General features: G+C 40.6%; 3 protein-coding genes across 6 annotated transcripts; all 3 read left to right on the top strand.

Annotated features, from left to right (window-relative positions):
- The first annotated feature begins 2,655 nt into the window (after positions 1–2,655).
- Positions 2,656–11,011, top strand: chkb (choline kinase beta). Its single transcript, XM_035525751.1, is given in 14 exon segments — positions 2,656–3,265; positions 3,267–3,361; positions 3,478–3,592; positions 3,785–3,898; positions 4,114–4,248; positions 4,508–4,611; positions 5,928–5,941; positions 6,830–6,874; positions 7,159–7,246; positions 7,714–7,778; positions 7,781–7,821; positions 8,952–9,043; positions 9,289–9,370; positions 9,613–11,011. Coding segments are annotated over 14 exon segments (1,512 nt in total). The 5' UTR covers positions 2,656–2,806; the 3' UTR covers positions 9,676–11,011.
- A 488-nt stretch (positions 11,012–11,499) lies between these two features.
- On the top strand, positions 11,500–15,230 carry LOC113580513 (kelch-like protein 28). The gene is given in 7 exon segments (XM_027015118.2): positions 11,500–12,105; positions 12,503–13,213; positions 13,415–13,715; positions 14,119–14,207; positions 14,209–14,376; positions 14,378–14,510; positions 15,151–15,230. Coding segments are annotated over 6 exon segments (1,644 nt in total). The 5' UTR covers positions 11,500–11,814; the 3' UTR covers positions 14,462–14,510; positions 15,151–15,230.
- cpt1b (carnitine palmitoyltransferase 1B (muscle)) lies at positions 15,000–23,062 on the top strand. Of its 4 annotated transcripts, none has more exons than XM_035524915.1 (19): positions 15,000–15,299; positions 16,081–16,260; positions 16,356–16,495; positions 17,082–17,253; positions 17,400–17,501; positions 17,623–17,760; positions 17,863–17,940; positions 18,046–18,153; positions 18,245–18,329; positions 18,954–19,149; positions 19,613–19,798; positions 19,986–20,091; positions 20,211–20,327; positions 20,437–20,601; positions 20,762–20,896; positions 21,010–21,162; positions 21,263–21,376; positions 22,361–22,454; positions 22,520–23,062. In XM_035524915.1, exons 2-19 carry the CDS (start codon positions 16,120–16,122, stop codon positions 22,621–22,623), a joined length of 2,334 nt encoding a protein of 777 aa, XP_035380808.1. In that variant the 5' UTR covers positions 15,000–15,299; positions 16,081–16,119; the 3' UTR covers positions 22,624–23,062. The 4 variants fall into 4 exon arrangements, with proteins under 4 accessions (XP_035380808.1, XP_026870911.2, XP_026870912.2 ...); XM_027015110.2 differs by having other exon boundaries at positions 15,001–15,299; positions 22,540–23,062; XM_027015111.2 differs by having other exon boundaries at positions 15,001–15,334; positions 22,540–23,062.
- The last annotated feature ends 62 nt before the right edge of the window (positions 23,063–23,124 follow it).

Here is a 23,124-nt window from a genome sequence, read left to right as displayed (position 1 = left end):
GGATCAGTCATCATATATGTAATATCTACAGATCCACTATATATCTATATACTATATATCTTCACACCAGCACATTTGTATTGTATTGTATTGTATTGTATATGCATTTTTGCACACATTGTGTGCTGTATAATTATCTCTGTGCTCACTGGATGTCTGTGTATGCACGCTAAATGTAGCCTAATGGCTTTTTGTTATACTGTACCTCATGTGTATCTATAATGGCAATAAACTGGAACTAAATTAAGTCTAACTGAATATTAATAGCAATGTGAGTCCATGCAGATTATAAGAAATATTAAGACATAAGATTCATTTATTCATATATATATATATATATATATATATATATATATATATATAGAGAGAGAGAGAGAGAGAGAGAGAGAGAGAGAGAGATAGATAGATAGATAGATAGATAGATAGATAGATAGATAGATAGATAGATAGATAGATAGATAGATAGATAGATAGATAGATAGATAGATAGATAGATAGATAGATAGATAGATAGATAGTGTACTTAAAATAGTTATGTTTATTTGGATATCTCATTGACTTTCACACATTTATGCCCAAGGAACAGAACAAAATGGCCTACTTTCTGAAAAGACCAAGTTACAACTGCAAAAAGGACAGACCCAATGCTATGTTCATCACCCTCTGTTAAAATGAAAGCTTAAACTAGTAAATAAATAAATGCTTATGCATAAAATGTGTAGTTAATTCAAGGGATAATCCACAATCCTACAGCGTGATTAATTTAGAAAGAGTAGGTTTATGAAGATACATCAAACATTTCACCAAATGTGTAAACTAAGCATTTTTCATAATTTGATATAATCAGTCATTTTAATCAAGACTATGACCCACAGCATCAATTTAATACTCTATGAACAGTTTTTCTGACAGTGTTCTGACAATTAACACTTATTTGTCACTAAATCTGTTACAGTGCAGTGCACAGTTTATGTTGCCATAGCAACTAACCTACAGACAATTACAAACCGATCTGGGTTAGTTGCTAAAACTGTTTTCTGAAATAACTTCACAGGATTCCTTGCCTTGACAAGCAAACTCACTGTTTAAAAAATTAAAGGAACAATCTTTTTTTTACTTCAATGAATTAGCAAACAATATTTCTAAAAATATATATTTTAATTATCTCTACATTTTTTCTATAAAACGCAGCTCACATGAGAATGATTGAACAGGTTTATGCTTCATAGAGCAGGTCCCATAGGCAGTCATGTTTATAATAGATTTAGTATGGAAACTCTAATAAATTTTACATTTATCTAACACTTTTATCCAAAGCCACTTACAATTATGTCTGAATACAACTTGAGCCACTGAGGGTTAAGGGCCTTGCTCAGGGGCCCAACAGTGGCAACTTGCTAGGATTGGGACTTGAACTGGTAATCTTTTCTGGTACAATTTAAGCACTTTAGCCACTAAGATACCACATACTCCCATGCATAGTCTATGTTATTACATGGTATATCAGCTGGCTGGATAATTTTTGACTTGTGTATTTGGTACAATGCAGAGGAGCCAGGAGAGAAGGGCGGGGAGGGGGCTCTTCTATGTTCCTAACTAAAAATCTAACATGAATACAACAGTGACTTTTCTTTCTATGAAGTCATGTCTAAGAGCTTTCTGGAACATAACAGAACAATCTTAATCCACTTTAGTGACTTAATAATCTTTACTATTCAGTGAATTTAGTTTTTAGTATTTAGTACATGTGTTATATTGTAGCACTAGTCACCATAGCCTGCTTTAGCCTATTGTACATTGTTACATTCATTATTTTGCTCGATTTAATCTTGGGTCCAAGCACGTGCTGAAAAAAATCTTGCTTTTGGAAGATATTCATTCTGATATTATGTCTGTGTTAGATCAGTGTAACACAGTAAATCCTTTAGAAGCATTAAGAATGGTTTGTGTAGGTGTGCTTCTGTTTTTTGTTCATGGAAGTATTGTGACAATATCATAAATTATATGGTTTCACTGCATCCTTTATACTGACCTTTAGTTGAACTGCTTTGCAAGGCTGACACCTTTGCACATCTTGGATATAACCACATCACAATCTAACCTTGCATATGTGAAAATAACTTGGATCACTCTGACCTGACAACTGTGTGTGTGTCTCTCTTCTTGAGTTGTATCCTTGAGGTTAAGTCTCTTGCAGCAGTCCATGAGTTTGACTGACTGAACCATAGACTATATACCGTCTATGGACTGAACCAAGACAAAGTGAATTCTAATTCGCTTTTTTCCCTCACAGTGTTCCGTCTGACTGATTGTCAGTCTGAACTATGCACTGCAACAGGCGGGCGACATTAATTGTACATATATAAAACGCACTAATATGATAACGATAGCTATTGAATTGCCCAGTAATTGAAGTGGATGGTGAATATACGTACTCACGCCTTGCAAGAAACATAAAAACTCTATTTCCCATAAGCCACTCGTGTTACAACAGTCCAATCTGTCGCTTTGGTATTTATACGTGTGTCGTGTTCACTTCCTATATCCAATGAATTATCAATGTACTCAGTAGGTTCGGTGAGTGTGCAATTTGATTGGATAAACTTTCGTATTAGTCTTTTATATCCCGAATCTGACCTGCAAACGGTTCAGGAACGCACAACGCGGAAGTGAGTAATCGGTTCAGTAATGAAATGTGCAGTTACATTTGAATCGCTAAAATTGTTTACTTATGTTTAAATAAGAGTTTCATGATATAAAAAGGGTGCTTCTGCTTAATTGTTCACTGTAGCTAGTTAAATGTGTCATGACATCTCCATCGATCCGCAATTTAGTCTGCTGTGGTCATTGGCTCATGCCAACTCATGAGTGTAATGAGCGATCTTTCCCTCACAATGCAGATGTATTTTCTAATGATAGCATACTAGGTGACCCGGGATGTTATTCTATTTTTACTTTTACTAGTATCTGCCTTTTCGCTTTTGCTGCGTACGTTCTCGAGTGGACTCGAAAGGAGTGTAGCACTATGCAGGCGGACCAGATCGTAAGTGAAAGAGCGAGTGATGAGGCTTTGGACAAGTCCGATAAAAAGGTCCCTATCATGCACATTCCTACGGTAACAGAGGGCACCGGCACCAGGATGAAAAGAGACGTATTGAATGTCGAGAAGGGAAACCCGAGGACACCTTTTCCTCGGGGTGCAAACGGGGATGAAGACTCAGAAGCGGAATCTTATCGGGATGGGCGTACCGGGGAAGTCGACCGCAGAAACCAAGGCTAGAGCCTTCGCTTGGTGCCGGGACTTTCTCTCCGGGTCATGGAAGACCATTTCAGAGGCGGACTTTCAGATCACTATCGTAAGGGTAATTACTAGTTACTCAGGCGACGCCAAACCTATTACACTGGTTAATTCTCCGTAAAAAAATTAATAAATAATTCTCAAGCGTAATGCGCTTTTCTGTGTTTGTGCATTGGCAGTGGAGGACTTAGCAACCTACTGTACAAGTGCAGTTTACCTGATCACGTTAAGACGGTTGGGGTTGAGCCTTCACGGGTACTGCTGCGGATCTATGGGGCATTTTACAGGTGCCTTGTTTTGCTTCTATGGATAGGACCAGGACAGTAGTAATATATATCTGCAGGCTTGAATACCAAAGGTTCATTGTATGTGTAGCACTGTGCATGTCATTATATGCTGGTAGTTATGTTATCATGCTCATCATATGTTTCCTTGCATGTCTGTGTATTCATATCTCTGTATATTGTTCTGTGTGTGTGTTTGTAGGGAGTCGATTCTTTGGTGTCTGAGAGTGTGATGTTTGCCATTTGGCAGAGCGGGGAGCTAGGTCCTCGTCTATATGGTATCTTCCCAGAGGGACGCTTGGAACAGTATATTCCTGTGTGTGTCATCTCCCACCAAAATAAAAAAAAAGAAAGAGAATTACACAGCGAAACACAGACAAGAGAAATACTTCATTGCTCCTAAATAAGCCACACATTATAACACATGCACCCAACTCTATGTAGTCTGTTATAAAATCTAAAGTATAATATCTAGATATTTCTTAAATTACATATTTTCTGTCTAATCAGTCATGTTTGTCTTTGGTGTAGAGTAAGCGCTTATACACAGATCAGCTGCAGGACCCAGGCATTTCAGCTGAAATAGCCAGTAAGATGGCACGATTCCATCGTATGGTAATGCCTTTCAATAAGGAGCCCCGATGGCTTTTTATGACCATTGACAGGGTAAAAGCTTTTTTTCAAGTGCCCATTCAATGCTGAAAGTAATAGTGAGTGGATCTTATGCGCTTCATCCCATACTGTATTCTACAGATAGTCAAATCTAGATTTCATCTTAGTAGGGTATGCCATTGATTTAATTGGGTGATTATGATACACAACAGATGATGTTTGGACTTTCTTGAACACACTGCACGTTTGTATTGATGCACTGGCCCAGAGCAAAAATTGAAACATTTTTCTTATATCTCCTGCTCTTGCTCAGGTACATGGAACAAATCATGATATCAAATTTGTGCGTGAAGCACACATCAAGAAGTTCAAGAAGCTAATGAAGTATGACCTTCCAGCTGAACTTGCGAATCTGAGGTGAGAGAAGTGGGAAAAGGGAGATTAGCTGAAAAGATGGATGAGTGGACCTAAAATAGGTGGATCCAAATCTAGGCAGACCCTAATATAGGATAGATGTGGTACACTAGTCTGCTGCAAGATGGCTGAGATAAATTATAAATGGCGTATTTCGGCCTATGTTTTAGACTGAATTATGTGCTCTTGTAACAACAAAAATGGGTAAAAAGTATATGTTATTATTCTTATTATAATAATAATATTATAATAATGTTATTAATGTTGTTTAACTGCTCTGCTAAAGACAAATAGTTGATAATACTTATGGGCTATACTCCAGGAATAGGTGCAATTAGTGCATTACAGTATCTAATGCCAGTCATTCGCTGTTGAACAACATTAATGACAGAAAATACACTGGCATGCCAAAAGACATAGGATAGCACTATTTAAATAGATTATGAAGTGAAGTGGTTACCTCAGGGGACAGCTTGGGAACACCCACACCTGTATTAAGTTTTGAGGTGTTATCTTATGAGTGAGGCTGAACGCTGACTAGCATGCTCCTGGCAAGGGTGACGTAAATTATCGGAGTTTGAATGAGGCATGATAGTAAGTACCAGACAGATGGGACATTCTATTTCCGTAGTTGTGCGGGGGCATTTAACATTCCTCGATCCATGGTGTCACTTTTGTACCAGGAATACGTCATATAAGGCATTACCACCCATAATGGACAAAGTAGTGGATGCCCATGGTTGCATAATGATCATGACCGGCAGTGTTGTGGCTAGACGTTCCTGTGCAAACAGACAAGCAACCTCTGGCAAAAATTACATCCATATTCAGTGCAGGAGGCCACACACATGTATCCCACAGGTCAGTGCAGCCTTCTTTAGCGTACATGGGATATAGGCGCAAAAGACAAGAGTGTTAACACCATAACACCAGACACAGTGCTTCACCTGGGCTTTTGAGGTTGCTAAGTGGGCCCTGGAGGATTGACAACATGTGGCATGTTCCAACGAGTCACCGGTACCAATTACTTTGGGCTGATGGTAGTGTTCGTGTGTAGTACAGAACCCTAGAAGCCAAGGACCCCAGTTATCAACAAGGCAGTGTGCAGGCTGGTGGGTGGTTCCATTCTGGTGTGGGGTTTGTGGCCTCATGGCATGGGTTGGGTACACTAGTTCACCTAAAGATGTCATTGATCATTGCCCACTACATTCACTGCTTGGTGACCATTCTTGGACTTCATGTACCCTCACAGTGATGGAATATTCAAGCAGAATAGTGCATTGTGCCATCAGGCCAAAATTATTCATAATTTGTTCAAGGTACGTTCTGGAGTGTTCCTTTGAATGGTGTGGCCTGCATGTTCCCCTGAGATGAGCCCAATCAAGCATTTGTGGAATGTGTTGGAGAGGTCCATTCGCACCAGAAATCTTGCACCTACAAATACCACAAAGCTGTGGGTGGCTATCCAAATGGCATGGTTTAACATCCCTCTATGACTTCTGCCCACTTAAAGAATCAATGCCACGTCAAGTTGCTGCACTTCGCCGGGCTAGAGGGAGTCCTACACGATACTACTTCCTGCCCTATGACTTTTGGCATGTCAGAGTAATTGGTTCAAAGTTAAACAGCATTTTTCTAAGGTGGCCAGATAATGTGTGTGAGAGTGTGTGGTGCTGCCATATAATATTATCATGCCATCAGTAACGCTTCAGATCAAGGTTTATCAGTTGGCGGGGGGGGGGGGGGGGGGGGGGGGGGGATCAGTGTGTGTGCACATGTGTTCTGCACAAACATACATTTCTTAGTTGATCAGTTGTGTGTGCGGACATACAGGTTGGCTATGTAACTCCTCTCCCTGAAAAGAGGAGATAAGTATGATGGCCAAAATAGAGCTATTGAGTGCAAACTCTGTAAACAGTGTCATCTTTAAAAGTCTTGCAGCCCCATACTTGTTCACCCTCCTGCCCTCCAAACTGTTAATATATTAAAATTTCCTGTAATGTTTTGAGACTCGCTGGCCTTCTGCTTGGAGCTTTTTTGTAGTTGTTATTTTTTGCATAGAGTTGATATGAGATTGACTATATTGTAACACCACCTCCTCATGCTTTTACCAAGTCATACAGGGTGGACACGACGGCTCCATTGACAACCTGAAATAGGAGCCCTAGCATTTAGTGTAGTAATGCTCTCTTTTCTCTAATCGTAGAGCACTGCTAAACAGCTACTTCTTCGCCTGTGGTGTTTTGTCACAATGATGTGCAGGAAGGTAAGTCTCACTTGGTTACATACACGCGTACACACATATGCACACATACACAGACGAACATAAATTGTGTCAGATGCTTCACGCCTATATTTCTGTTTTTCTGATAGGTAGGGCTCATACTCAAACTGGTGCTGTTGTGTTGCATAATACTATGGATGTCTACCCTGCACTCACAGACCAATACAACTCAGAGACAGAAAATCGCAACAGCAGCCATCACTTTGGAAGCAAAATTGCATTTTATATGTGAACACTCAGAACTGGATCTGGATTCATTTCTTTAGGTAACATCTTGATGCGAGATGGCCAGGACCAGAATTCATCTGATAAACTAATGCTCATAGACTTTGAGTACAGCAGCTATAATTACAGGTGAAACTGACTAAAGCACACAATACTAGCCGGTCATTAACCTGTATTATGGAATTCATTACCATCAAACATATGCCTGCACTAAGCTTGCATAATTTAATGATTGTTTTTTATGCAAAATTGTCCTCTGCAAAAGTGAAAATAGCAGAATGCTGTAGTATGCAAATGAGCCTTCTGACAAATCACAGAGTTTTTAAATGTATGCTGTGGACATAATGACAAGTGCCCTGACAGGAGAGTCCTGTGGGTGTTCTTATGAATCACAGCATTCACACAGTCCAACAAATATCAATCATTTTGGTTAAAAGAATGCAGGCCAGTTCTTAATGCCATTAGTATATTGCAGGGCATTTTACAATTGCAATGTGTAGCAATATTATTACAACATGATGTTATGATCTGTATTGTGTAACCATGTCCTTCACTGTTAACCTTCTTGTCTTACACTTCATGCATGGTTTTTGCAGAGGCTTTGACCTAGGGAATCATTTCTGTGAGTGGATATATGACTACACATATGACCAGTGGCCATTTTTAAGGCAAACCTGGAAAACTATCCCAATAGGCAACAGCAGGTGAGTTACTGCCAATTGGACCACATCCAGCAAGCATGTCACAATCTGTAATCTACATTTTTTGGGTTATTTAATTTGTGTTCTGATCATTAGAGATGACCTAAGACAACCTAACTATGAGGTTAGCTGATTTAAACATGTTAAACATGTCACTCAGATTCTGGTGTGCATTATGGGTGAAAAACAATTAGGCACATTGCCGGCTAACAAGAATCGAAACAAATACCGCTCTTATATAAATACTATTTTCAATCTATATAAATGCACAAATATTTGCTAAAAGCATCTACAATTGTATTAATTGATAAAGAAGGGAGTTGCCAAGTTATTTTAGTTGATTCTAATATTTCCATAAATTATTTGCAAAAGAATTCAGGCTTTTGAATGTAATCTTTAAGCAATCTAATGGAGAGTAATGGTATTCCCAAGATAATCTAACAGACATTGAACCATTGGTTCTGTCACTGTTGTTCTTGTAAGGCTGAGAGATTAGAAGTAGGATGCAAACACTGACAGGAGGCAATGTTTATTGAGGGCAATCCATAATCGTAGTCAGAAAGAACGGTCCCTGGCCAAAAAGCCCAAAGAATCAAAGGGGGAAACAACTAGATTACATTACGAATATATATGTCTAAAACACAAAAATTCAAAACAATCAAGATATTTTGACTCAAATATACGACACAAAACTTAGCAGACAGTATGGACCTGTGAGGGACATTTTAGATCTGTCCATATTTGGGGTATGAAATTAAACCTGTAACAACACATGGAAAACACAGGGATAACAAGGGATAACAAGACACAGGTAAGACCAATAAAGGGTGAAAAAAACAAAGTAAAAGGTTAAACAGAACCAAAACAAAGGAACGCATGACAGGTTGCTGCGAGAACCCCAATGCCAGAGGAGGGGAACTGTGACAGTTCTGTGGTGTTTGTTATTGTTTTGCAATGTTTATAAAACATGTTAAATATTAGAATGTCTTGGTTTTGGTGTATAATAATAAACATAACGGATCCAAGAACATCAGTGACTAGAGACAAGTTCAGGACTGTTTGGGATTCACATTGCCCTGTTTACATGGCTGAGGTCCCTAAAATTGTCTCAGCACTCCTCTGTCTGTCCTCAGCTGCACTTCTTCAGAAACTACTTGGCAGAGAGTGAAGACCCTATACAAGACCAAGACACCATTGAGGAGGAGATGATCATTGAAGCTAACAGGTTTGGCTACTGTCTTAATGAGCACGACAGAGATGTGTTGCTTAAACCATCTGTATTTAGTCCTCTGTTTGCTTTTTATTCATGCCGTCACATTTAAATAGACACACTTTATCTGTTTTAATGACATTTGCTATAGAAATACTGATTGTAGTGAATTTAATTTGTTCTGGTTTAAATATTCAATCTCTCTCGCACACACACACACACACACACACACACACACACACACACACACACACACACAGGTATGCTCTAGCCTCTCATTTCTTCTGGGGTTTATGGTCAGTTATTCAAGCCAGGATCTCCAAGATTGAATTTGGATACATGGTAAGTTTTATGTGTGTGTGTGTATGTGCGTGTGTGTGTGTGTATTGTGCGCGTGTTATGTGCACGTGTGTGTGTGTGTGTGTGTGTGTATATATGTGCTGCGCAGTGTGTGTGTGTGTGTGTGTGTGTGTGTGTGTGTGTGCGCGCGTGTGTGTATGTGCGCATATGTGTGTGGTATCTATGTGTATGTATGTGCGTGTGTGTTTTTTCTCTTTGTTTATGGACTTTGTTTATCGCTTTAGGACTACGCCCAGCACAGGTTTGATTCATACTTCAAGCAAAAAAAGCTCTTTGCCAAACGCTGAGTAGCGCTGAGTGGAAGTAGAGCTTCAAAGGATGCCACAACTTTTCTTCTTCTTGTTTACCAAGTAGAGAAAGAATGATAAACATGAAAATACGTCGAACGGTTCCCATATTGAATAAGCAGTTAAGAAACTGGTGAAGATATACTAAACATTATCTAGAGAAATGATTGTTGAATACTTGGATGGACCACAAATTTCAGTGTATTGCAGTACTACAGAGGTAAACAACCAATACAGTTGTGCTCTCTTATTCTAATCCAAAGCATAATCCAAATGCAAAGATGCAAAGCATCTTTTAAATGTTTTTGTAATTTACTGTATATTTATTTTAACAATGATATTTGCATATTTATGTCCCAATGGTAAATGTTAACTGTAACTTTTGGTGATGTAAGAAAGAGGTTATGATAATATCCGTCCTTATGGTCATTTAGTTCAGTCAAAAGAGAAATCCAAATCACCATATGTTTATCAGACAGGCTCAGAGCCATAAAACTTGCTTTCCTGTTGTCTTCATGTTAAGAAGAACACTCCTGTATTTCTGCACTGAAGTGTAGTGTGAGACAGTAAACAAAATTAAAAAATCTAACTTTCCTGTTTGGTCAGCAAATGCATATATAAAGCGGCCACAGTAAAGTCATTGCTTGCTTGTCAAAAAAAGATGAGTTACTTCACTTCCTGAAAATTCTTGACAGTTCTTGATTGGAAAATCCAAATTAACACTACCTGGTAGATGATGTGGCATGTCAGCTTGTGCTGAAGTTATGTCAGAAGAGCATGCTTTATTGTCTACAGGCATTTTTAACTTACCAAAATTTAATTTGTGTCTATGCATGTATTTAATACTCGGTTTCAAATCAGATGTGAAAGCTATGAATGGGCTACAATCAGAAATTACAACTAAATCCAGTATCAAAGCCATGTGTCTAAAGTTGTGATTATACAAATATCTGTCCTGTCAGTATCATTCTCTGATGTTTATGATTTAAACAGTTGAAGTAGATAATGTAATAAGAAAACTGTACATTTTGGAGCAATTTCATAATGAGCATTCAAATGTTCCCTCCAACACTCTATATGGGGCCATTTTTCAGTTGAATGAAGGCACTGCATCTGTCAGTAGTTTAATGATGTTCATATATTTTGATCCAAAGATGCAGTGAAAAAAACCATGAGAATATTGCACTAGATCATTGAAATGCTTTGAATTTGTGCCCATTAAAACCTTTGTTTCATTGTGTGTTGTATGTGTCCTTGTCTACTTTGTTTCATAGTCCTGGATTTTTGCCATGTCCAATATTTAAAGCGTTTGACAATAAAAAATGTCTGAAACTTACCCTTTTGTCTAAATATTAGTTTTATACTGGTACACTTTTATTCTGTACCAGCTCTGTAGCACACCACTGAGAAGATCTGATGTGATCACGAATTCTGCAGTCCTTCCTTAACTTGGTTGAGATGTACTGAGACCTAGAATAGACCAAACATCTGGACTGGTTGGAGCTTCCAGAACACTGGATTAAGGGCTATTGGTCTAATACTATTTTCCTGTGTAATAAAGTTCTGCAGTAGAGGAAGGTATGATTATTACATTCCTACAAGAGCTCTAAACCAAACAGCTCATTAGAATGAAATCAAATTTACATCAGCATAAAAGTTGTCTGCAAATACAATCAGTATGATCTTTCCGAACATTACAGACTTGATTGTGGTGATTCAGCATGGCTGTGTTGCATCCTGTTTCAGTCCAGTGCTGTGGGGCTCTGGACAAACTAAAATAGCTCTGCTCTGCCTGCTTAAGCTTCACAGCAGACCAACTCCAGAGTCAGCTGCCTCTGCTACATGGAGAGAAGCCTTCAAAATCAACAGGCCTGCTTTGAAAAAGACCAGGGACTGGACTGATCTACTACCCGGAAACAGAGTAAGGTGATCTGTGCTTGTGGGTTCAGAGCAATAGCAAGGCTTAGGGTTTATTGACTTTGAGTTGGTGTGACAGACAAGCATATCTTACCGTGACTAATTAGGTTAGAAAATCCCTTTTTTTTTTTTCACTTACCATCCTTTTTGTTCATTGTTTGAACCAGAAGAAAATATCCACTCCTGAAAAGGGAAAAAAACATTAAACCCTACTCTGGAAGTATGGATAGTATCTGGCAGTCAATCTCAGCACTGTTTCTGTATCTGAGCTCATGGGTAGAGCATGGCTTTTGCCTTATTCAGTACAGTTTAGGGTTCAAGGATGCATTAACAAGGGTTAAAAGGAGACTGAGCAAGCTTGGAGTGTGGGGTCACTCTAATGCTAACACAGTGAGAAGTGAGTCTAATGGCAGTCAATCAGAGATGTGGAAAATGGATCTGGAATCCAGGACTTATCATTACCATGGCAATGGACCAATGGTTGCCGTGCAGACCAGCACACACATGTTCTATGTGAGTCTCTTCACAAACGCACAAATTTACAATATCACTTTTCCGCATCAATACACATCGTATACATATCTAAATATTGCTATTTTTGCATGCAGTCTTTACCAAATATTTATCTACATTTTATCTTTATTCAATTCCCTTACATTATGTGTGTTCTTCTCCCATCCTGGGGGAGAAGAGTTTGGCATAGTTTGGTAATTTCCTTCTTTCATCAGTTAATTAACAGGATTAGTAGGACTTTGGCCCCACTAGTATTAGAGTTTAGCATTTTTGGACTACTTCAAATTTACATCCTTTTTCTGTAAAATTAAGAACTTGTATTGTAAATTAGACACATACATCAAAAAGATGTTGCTCTAGTTAGTGTTCATGTATTTCATATTTCTTCTCATGACAGGCTGATCTGGAGAGGCTGGCTGAATGTAGTGAATACTTCAGGGCTCTGTCTCATTCCAGCATGAAAGAAACAGCAGATCATCTAGTGAATCTGGCACACGTGCCCTCCAGAGTGTTCCACAGCCTCTTGCAGTTCTGCTTCCTACAGAACTTTTCAGTTCCAGAGAACCTCCTAGAGGAGCACTTGCGTGTGAGCATGTATCTGCTGATCCCAGGCTTCACCGGTCACCTGCTGGCAGCTGTCTCTGAGGCCCTCACAGAGCACACATACCTGGCTTACCTACAGCTGGCCGAAGAGCTGTGCAGTGTTGAGCTGCAGGAGACCGTGCTTGCCTTCCTGAGCACACATCTTTTGGAGCTCCCTCACCTGAGCAGGAACTTGGACCTCTGTCTGCAGCAGCATGTCCTCCACATCCGGTCACAGGGCACACCACAGCTCTGCTGCCTGAGGAAAGAGAACCTGAACAAGCAGGAAACAGAAGCTGCAAGGAAGCTTTTTAGACTGGATGAGGATGATGGAAAATGGACATGTATTACAGGTCTGCCCTTCAGTGCAGATAAGTGGTGCTTCACCACAGCAGTTCTGTTTAACTACCTCTACTTAATAGGGGGGTACAGTTACCGTGTGAAAAGAGGATATGAATTCAAGATGGCCTCCTTCCGTTACAATCCCTTAACAAATAAATGGGTATCAATTGCCCCTCTCATCAAGGTAAGGACTTATATTATAACCATGTGAATTTTATCATAGTAAAGGGTTTCTCAGTCATCTGTATAAACTCTTTGAAAGCTGCACACAAATATAAACTTTAAAAGTAACCACATTTTTGATCTTTTCATAATTTTTAGATAACTACAAGCTTCACAATTACTCACTGAGAGGAGTGTGGTGTCTATGCTTGGCTTCCCTTAGCACCGGCGCCACTTCAGTACGGCAGTGTGTGGGGGGTGTATCTATGCTGTGGGGGGCTGGTACCTGGACTCACTGGTTACCCCGGACTCCAGCACAGGCATGTATATGGCAGTGGAGAAGTACAACCCATGGGAGGACTCCTGGACCTTTGTCTCCTCCCTTCCTCTCTCAGACCTCCAATTCACCCTTTCCCTCTCCCATGACTCCCCTCTTACAACCAGCCTAGGGACCTGCCTCTATGTCCTGGGGAACATCCAGAAGACTGGGGAAAAACTTGTGTTACGTTATGACACCACACAAGGTGTGTAGCAGATTTACTCTCTACAAATTTTCTGAGCACTTTGGTTATGTATAACCCATTTTTTGAATATGTTTTATTGGATATGTGATGATTGTATTTTATGTGAAAATTGTTATGGTTTATTCAAAGATGGATTTTATTGTGAAGTTGTGGTTGTGGGAAAAAAAAAAAGTATAACCCATTTTTTCTGTTTAGTTTTAGAATATGTATAACCCCCAGGTGTGAAGATAAGTTTGCATGCAGTTCATAAACAGCATTCAAGCAGTATCTTTCCTCATAAAGACTTCTTCTTCTTCTTCTTCTTCTTCTTCTTCTTCTTCTTCTCGCTCTCTCTCTCTCTCTCTCTCTCTCTCTCTCTCTCTCTCTCTCTCTCTCTCTCTCTCTTTCTGACACTCTTTCTCAGACTGCTGGAGCGAGTTACTCCCCACCCTCACTCGCATTGATGCTGATATCCCCAGCCTCCACTTCCTCGGTGCCACTGACAGGTTGGTCCGTGATTGGTGGGAACAATGTTGAAACTGTAGCAACATCCTTCTGTGTGGACACTCTGCAGTGGGGTCAGATCAGAAGCATGCAGAAGACCAATCTGATAGGTCAAGGCACAGTGCTCAACGATGATGTTTACATGTCTGGAAGTCAGCAGGGCTCAATTTTTCGGTTAAAACCTCCATTCTCTGACTCTCTGTCCCCTCCCCTCTCTCCCTGTCCCCACCTGCTATGAGAGCTTTTTCCACCTCATTTTCTGAAGCATGCACAAGGCCAGGACATAGGTGCGCACAGCAAGGATGTAATTTGGTAAATATTTCTGAATGTGACTGCTCTGAGAACATCTGCTGAAAGCAAAATGTATTATTAGCACAGTCTCATCTGTTCACTACTCTTTGTTGATGATTAGAGTTGCAGAAATTAGTAAATGATTATATAACAATTAAAACTGTTAATTAAATACTTTTTTTTAATTCATTGTCCATGTGAAACTGCATTTTACAAACTTCACTTTCGAGTCATTTGGCAAAAACAACCATGAGCATCATAATGACAATGGTTCTATTACATAGCCACATTACATACAGGCTTCCTTACAAGCCTAATTCCGCATAGCCGAAGAAACATAGAAAATCTTCCTTACATGCACCCAGACTCCTACAAGCTCACCTTCCTGTGATCAGCAATATTAGTTGCATTGTGCTATTTGAAGCAATATTTTAAAGATTTGTACCGCTTGTGTATCCGGAGCCAAAGAGGTGTCCAGTTACAAATATACACCCCCCACCCCCCACACATAGACACACATACACACACACAGAGGGGGTTGTAAAGCAAGAAAAAAGTGAACAAAACAGAAGCGAAGAAAGCTAGAGTAGCTAGTCACAGTATCTAGAAGAAAAGAGTAAGAGAGTGTTAAGGTTGGGCCTGAGACAATTTTCTTCCATAGGACACTTGAGCAGAGTCGTTTGAAGGACACCAGAGTCACACTGAGGTCCACAGCTACCTTCTCCACAGGGAGTTCCTGAGTGAAGCCTGGACCAGATTACTTTCTCTATTTCACTACACCTGCAAATCGTCAAGCTACTTTAAGAAAAGGTTGGCTTACCTATAAAGTTTAAACCGATCGTTCAGTAAGTTCCACACAGATTCAGATATTTTAAGAATGCTTTTTCTTCTGTATATGTTAATATATTTGATGACTTTGATAACAACATGACCATCCTTACTGGTTATATGTATATTTTGTCAATACTGCTAGTATACGTACTAGCATATGGTGGGCTGTAACTGTTTCTAAAAATGATATGGTTAATAATATGTTCCCACCTGCAACTGGAAAATAACGCCCGATTGTTTTACCACATGGCATAGTCTGCTGTGTCGTGATAATTTCTATTAACACTTAATAATTAGTTTATATCTAGTGTCATAGCTCCTGTGCTAGGTTACATTATTTTGTATCGATTTATTTATTTCAGCAACTATTTTCACGTGCGCGCTGCAGGTCCACCTACAGCGCGTGCCACTATGGTAGTCTACTTCGCTATTTCGGACTGTTCAACTTTGCCCTAGTTGGTGTCCCTCCAGTCACATGACATGGAAAAAGAAATTCAGTATTCACAAACGTGAACTGTGATGACAACATTACCTCTCTTAACCTTTGAGGGGTAAACCTTTGTCAGGTCCAAAGAGTGGTCCGTGCGAAAAACGCTCATTTTAACGCAGAATTGTTGCACTCGCACGTAACTTATGGTGGGCTTAACACAAAACGATCGGTAACAAAATGTGGTTTTCTCTAAAATACCGTCATGGTATTTTACATTTTTTTCATGATTGTGCGCACTGTGGTGTAACCTAACACGTCTTTTCTATCTAGCGTTCATTCCTTTGGCACGCCGCTCTTTCAGCGTCTGCAATGGCAGAGGCGCACCAGGCGGTGGGCTTCCAGTTCACCGTCACACCGGACGGTATCAACTTTCATCTAAGCCGTGAGGTGCTCAAACATATATACCTATCCGGAGTAACATCATGGAGAAAACGCGCCATTCAATTTAAAGTGAGTAACCGGTCACAGTAATCTGGAATATTATTGGTGTAACGGAATTCTTGTTGTTAATCGTGTTAATCGTTTTAATTCTTGTGTTTGAGCAGAATGGCATCCTAACAGGAGTCTATCCCGCTAGTCCCTCCAGCTGGTTGTTTGTGGTTATTGCGATAATGAGCTCCATTTATGCAAGGCTAGACCCGTCCCTGGGTATGATTGACAGCATCAGGAAAATGTTACCTGTGAGGTTTGTAAATTAGTATCACAAACATAGAAGTAAACCTTTTACATTAATAATTACCGATTTGTAAGTGTAGTATAAATTTCCACGTATTCTCAATGCTTAAATCTTATAGATTTTGTGTCTTATTTACCTATTTATTGCTAATAAAATCAAACCAGTGACAGCTTTTAATATTGTTTTTGCTGTTGACAGTAGATTGTTAAATGTAGAACATTTTATGATTTTATAAGTTGAGGTGGAAACTTTGCACCAAATGCCTTGTTTGAATGTTGTAGAAAATTCAGTAGATATTTTTTATGGTATTATGATTAATCCTCATATGTTAATTTTCAATAGTCTAATACAATTGGGGCCACATTGGATTGCCCTTTTAAGTTTAGAATATTATGTATAGATGCTTATCTGGGATTTCTGATATGATTAGAAGCAATACTAGACCTACATCCTTCATATTTGTAAGAAGATTTATAAGGATCCATGATGGCTGCATATCTGAGTCTACACAAACTTTACATTCAAGATATTTCAAACTGCCCTTCAAAACCTTAGTTCTAATTGTTTACTAACATTGTTTTGTTGTTGTTTGTAGCGATTACCTCACTTCTCAGTCTCAGACGGTGCTGAGTGCTATCCTGTTTGCCACAGGCCTGTGGTGGTCCCTGATTCTGCTGCTGCGCTTCACTCTTAAAGTTCTGCTCTCCTACCATGGCTGGATCTTCGAGCCCCATGGCAAAATGAGCTCCTCCACCAGGCTCTGGATGGTAGTGCACCGAAATAGTCAGGCATAATAAGTCTAGTGAGGGAAAATAGTCTTTATTTTCATTAGGTGAAGGCAGATTTTGCTCTGGCCTTCATTGGTTGAAGTCAGGTTTTGCAGAGCCGAGTGTGAGCATGTTTTCTGTTTTAGAGTCTGGTGAAGATGTTTTCAGGTCGTCGGCCTTTGCTCTACAGTTTCCAGGCCTCTTTACCTAGATTGCCTGTGCCAAGCATTGATGACACCATCTGCAGGGTGAGAGCCTTCTTATGTCGGAGTCAGGCACAGGAAACAACATTCCTATAGTTAGTACATTTTGTAAAGGTGTTACAAGCAAGGCCACATATCTCAGTCTGTCTCACACTTTCTTCCTCAGTATCTTGAGTCAGTGCGCCCCCTACTGGATTATGACCAATATAAAAATATGGAAATTGTAGCCAATGAGTTCAAAAAGGACCAAGCCCCCAGGTTGCAAAAATATCTTTGGCTGAAATCCTGGTGGGCCAGTAACTATGTAAGTAAATGTAAATGTTCATTCTTCTTAAAATACTTTTAAAAAGTCAAATGAGTGTGGGTAGAAATACAAATTATTAACTTTGACTGTGTCTATGGGAAGGTGAGTGACTGGTGGGAGGAGTACATCTACCTGAGGGGGCGGAGCCCCATCATGGTCAACAGCAACTTCTACACTATGGTTAGGACAAGGGCAGTAAACCCGTAATTCATCACTTGCACTTGGTCATCAGGTATAACAAGCAATGAGCTACATCAGCTAACGGCTCACTTCTGCGTCTCTCAGGATCTGCTGTACATGATCCCCACCCACAGACAGGCAGCACGGGCAGGTAACGTTGTCCACGCCCTCCTGCAGTACCGTCGTAAGCTAGAGCGAGGAGAACACATCCCGGTACTCACAAACGCCCACAGAGCCACAGCTAATACTTGCCCCAGTGCAGTGTGCACGTCTGTGTTTACCCGACTCTCTGTTGCCCCCATAGATGAGAGCTCTGGGGGTTGTGCCCATGTGCTCTTCTCAGTATGAGAGAATGTTCAACACCGCACGAATTCCTGGCATTGAAACAGGTAAAGATTAGACGTAGTGCCACCACTACATCCAAGAGGTAAAGAGTGAACTCTGATCCTGCAATCAGGAGCTCTGTTTATGTGCTTTACTGGCATTTAAAACAGGCAAACAACAGGATCCAAGCACAATAATTATAATAGGCAACCCTAACAAAAATATAATAAAAATATAATAGGCAGCAATAAAAAAAATTTAAAAAATGGATATTTTGGGCAGAGGTCCTTCTGTAAAAGTGCTTATGTATTTGTTATTTATGTGAAAGGAGCCTTCCTGTCATGAGCATATATGATTTTGATACTTTTTACATATGGGAACGTCATGCAGAATTGCTTACTAGAGACAACTAACAGAATTAAACAATCAGTACTACATCAGCCGTTTCATTCACATTATCAGTCATAACTGGTAAAATTTTACAGTATTTATTAATTTATTTATTAAATAAATACTGAACACACAAGTTTCTGATAATGTGATGCGCAGGTGAAGCATTTTAGAAAGTGAGGATATGGAAGTGTCTGGGCACATTTTCTTAAATCATTCACGTAATCTCTTCTGGTCTTTTCTGAAATACTTCTGTCTTGGCAAACTACAGATGCTGAATACCTTTTTTTTGTCTTCAGACTGTGTCCAGCACATGAGGAATAGGAAGCACTTGGTTGTGTACCACCGAGGGCGTTTCTTCAAGCTGTGGCTGTACTACGGGGGACGGCACCTCTTGCCTTCAGAGCTGGAGCAGCAGTTCCAGTGCATTCTCAGCGATACCTCAGAGCCCCAACCTGGAGAACTCAAACTAGCCTCGCTCACAGCTGGAAACAGGTGTCCACAGTGCACAAGCATGTGCACTACCCACACACCCACTCTGTACTCACATATTCATTCTCATTTATAGTGCACTACTACTTTACCTGGAAATTTGGATAGAAATAGCTTGATGCTAGTCATATGATTGAACCTGTTCTGACAAGGGTCATAGAAAATTACCAGTGTTGCCCTGTGCACTACAGAAAAGTAAGATATAGACTAGTGTGAGGCTTTAGCTTGCTTCTCTGCTTCATTTTGTGCTAAATTCCTTTGGAATATTCCTTTATGTTTTAGGAAAAGTCTCCTTAGTATACCTTTCTGTTGTCTAACCATAAATTCCTGTTCCTTATAGATCGTTCCAACAAACAAAATGCTTTTTGACTGTAAAATCGCTTACAAAACTGATTGTTTCTTTACACTTGATAGGTTAAGAATAAAGTTTATAATCATAGAACATACCTGTGTCACACACTGTTAGAGTTCCCTGGGCTAAAGCACGGCAAAAGTACTTCAGTGAGGGAGTGAACAAGACATCTCTAGATGCCATAGAAACAGCTGCCTTTTTCCTCACCCTGGATGATGAGGCTCATGGATATGACCCTGACAGGGCAGAGTCTATGGACCTCTATGCCAAGTCTCTTCTGCACGGAAAGTGTTTCGACAGGTAAGCAGTGGTGTGCTGCTTTGCTTTCTTGCCATAGAAGCAGAGTTATTAGGAGCAGAATTATTGTATTGTTTAACAGGCTACCTACAGTGCATGCAGTCAGAGGTATTTGCATGCAACACTGCGCATCTTTCATACTGTGTAAATGAGGTATGCAAAGTCCCTTGTTGCTTCACTCTGTTCTCAGGTGGTTTGATAAATCCTTCACTCTGGTTGTCTACAAGAACGGTAAAATAGGGGTGAATGCTGAGCATTCTTGGGCTGATGCCCCCATCATTGGACATATGTGGGAGGTAATGATGACAGCATGGCTGCGAAAATCATATATCACAAAAATCAAAATATCACCTGTTGCTAACAGCTGATTTAAAAGCAAACAAACAAATAAACAAACAAACTGTTCTATGCTCAGGACATTTTAGCTACAGATTACTTCCGCTTGGGTTACACTGAGGAGGGACATTGTAAAGGTGACATCAACAAAGGCCTGGCTCCGCCCAGCAGGCTGCAGTGGGACATTCCAAAAGCGGTATGACTTTGCGGCACAGTAGCAGACGTGTACTAAAAGAGAAGGGGAGGACAAAAGTGCTTCAGCAGGACTTGCTTTAGTTTGCTGCATTATTCTCTCATTCTCCTAGTGCCAGGAGGTTATCGAGCATTCCTACCTGATAGCAAAAGATCTGGCTGATGATGTGGACTTCCATGGCTGTGTGTTTGAGGAATTTGGGAAAGGGCTGATCAAGAAGTGCAGAACAAGCCCTGATGCTTTTATTCAGTTAGCACTACAGCTTGCTCACTACAGGGTATGCCAAAAATGCACACACACACATACGCACACACACACACACACACACACACACACACACACACACACACACACACACACACACACACACGCATACATTACTGAAGACCTCTGTATTAGTATTCACTGCTTTGTTGCTGTTTATGTATTTGGATTAGGACAAAGGTGAGTTTTGCCTGACATATGAAGCCTCAATGACCCGCATGTTCCGGGAGGGGCGGACAGAGACAGTACGCTCCTGCACCATTGAGTCTACAGCCTTCGTCCAAGCCATGGAGGACACGGCCTACACGGTAACAGCAGGACTGCGGGCTGGAAGGCTTACTGCATTTTGCCCTGCTCCAGAAAGCCATTTATGGCACTGACATCTACACTAGCAATCTGCTTTGTGCTGTTCTGTGCACAGAGCGAGCAGCGGCTGGCACTATTCCGGAAGGCAGCGGAGAAACACCAGAACATGTACCGTCTGGCCATGACTGGCGCTGGCATCGACCGCCATCTCTTCTGCCTCTACATTGTCTCTAAACTCCTGGACATAGAATCCCCCTTCCTCAATCAAGTATACAGGGCAAAAATGACATAGGCATAATTGACACATCTCGCTGTGTTTAGACATCAAACTGAAATAGCTGAAGGCTAAACAATAATTTGCCCTCCAGGTTCTTTCGGAGCCCTGGCGTCTCTCCACCAGTCAGACCCCACAGCAGCAGCTCAACCTGGTTGACATTCAGAAATTCCCCAAATATGTGGGAGCAGGAGGAGGCTTTGGCCCGGTGAGGATGCACGAACCCTGCCCATAACCCTGCTCATAACCCTGCCCATAACCCTGCTCATAACCCTGCCCATAACCCTGCCCATAACCCTGCTCATAACCCTGCTCATAACCCTGCTCATAATCCTGCCCATAACCCTGCCCATAACCCTGCTCATAACCCTGCTCATAACCCTGCCCATAACCCTGCTCATAACCCTGCTCATAACCCTGCTCATAACCCTGCCCATAACCCTGCTCATAATCCTGCTCATAACCCTGCTCATAACCCTGCCCATAACCCTGCTCATAACCCTGCCCTAACCCCTGCTCATAACCCTGCCATAACCCTGCTCATAACCCTGCTCATAACCCTACTCATAACCCTGCTCATAACCCTGCCCATAACCCTGGTCATAACCCTGCCCATAACCCTGCCCATAACCCTACTCATAACCCTGCTCATAACCCTGCCCATAACCCTGCTCATAACCCTGCCCATAACCCTGCTCATAACCCTACTCATAACCCTGCCCATAACCCTGCTCATAATCCTGCTCATAACCCTGCTCATAACCCTGCCCATAACCCTGCTCATAACCCTGCTCATAACCCTGCCCATAACCCTGCTCATAACCCTACTCATAACCCTGCCCATAACCCTGCTCATAACCCTGCCCATAACCCTGCTCATAACCCTGCCCATAACCCTGCTCATAATCCTGCTCATAACCCTGCTCATAACCCTGCCCATAACCCTGCTCATAACCCTGCCCATAACCCTGCTCATAACCCTACTCATAACCCTGCCCATAACCCTGCACACTGCTAGTACGAAACAGGCCATCAGTACTCTAGCATTCTTGTTTGTGATCACCATGTTAAACATTGCTGTTTTGTAGTCATTAATTTTCAGTCCTGAACTATGTCTTACATGTTTGTTATGAATTTGGAATGGCTTGTTCTTATTTAGAATCCTCATTTTGTTCTAAATGGGTGCTTGCAGGTTGCAGATGATGGCTATGGTGTTTCTTATATTATTGTTGGGGAGAATCTCATCACATTCCACGTCTCCAGCAAGTATTCGTGCCTGGAAAACGGTAAGAGAAAAGAACCACTGGAGCCTAATATCGATAGCTGAGCAAATTTGTGCTAATGGGCCAAGATGACTCTCTCTGTCTCCAGGACTCCCATCGCTTTGGCCAGAACATCAGGCAGGCCATGCTGGACATTAGAGAACTGTTCAGCCTGAAGGAGAAGGCCCTGTAACTCACACTGGCTAAGTAACTTACCCTGTAACCCTGTAACTGACACTGGCATCACAAGACACTCACTCACAGACACAGATGCTCCAGAATGTTCCATTCCCATATCATAACTGAGCATGAAAAAGAGAATCTGTCTAAACAAACTGCACAGTTGTTATAGACATTTTAAAAATAATCTATTTAAACTATTTAAAAAAAAAAATTCTGTTCATTCAAGCAAATAAGATAGATTATTTTGATGAAAATATCAAAGGCAGTACGCTTTCATCCAATTAGATGCCTTTTTCTGTAAATAATATAATATACTGGTATAGTAGCATTTGTACACTAGAATTGTACTAAATATCAGTTATATAAGCATGACTATTTAATGTCTGCAAATTGGACAGGTGTCAAGATAGTGTATTGAAACTTATTCCATTAAATTATTTATCTATTTATTTTTTCTATAGAGCACTTAAAATCATTTAATCCTGCACTGTATCAAGTAACCTTTTTGTCA

The sequence above is a fragment of the Electrophorus electricus genome, chromosome 4, assembly GCF_013358815.1.
Source record: "Electrophorus electricus isolate fEleEle1 chromosome 4, fEleEle1.pri, whole genome shotgun sequence".
Taxonomy (NCBI): Eukaryota; Metazoa; Chordata; class Actinopteri; order Gymnotiformes; family Gymnotidae; genus Electrophorus; species Electrophorus electricus.
This window is presented reverse-complemented; position numbering and strand designations above follow the sequence as displayed.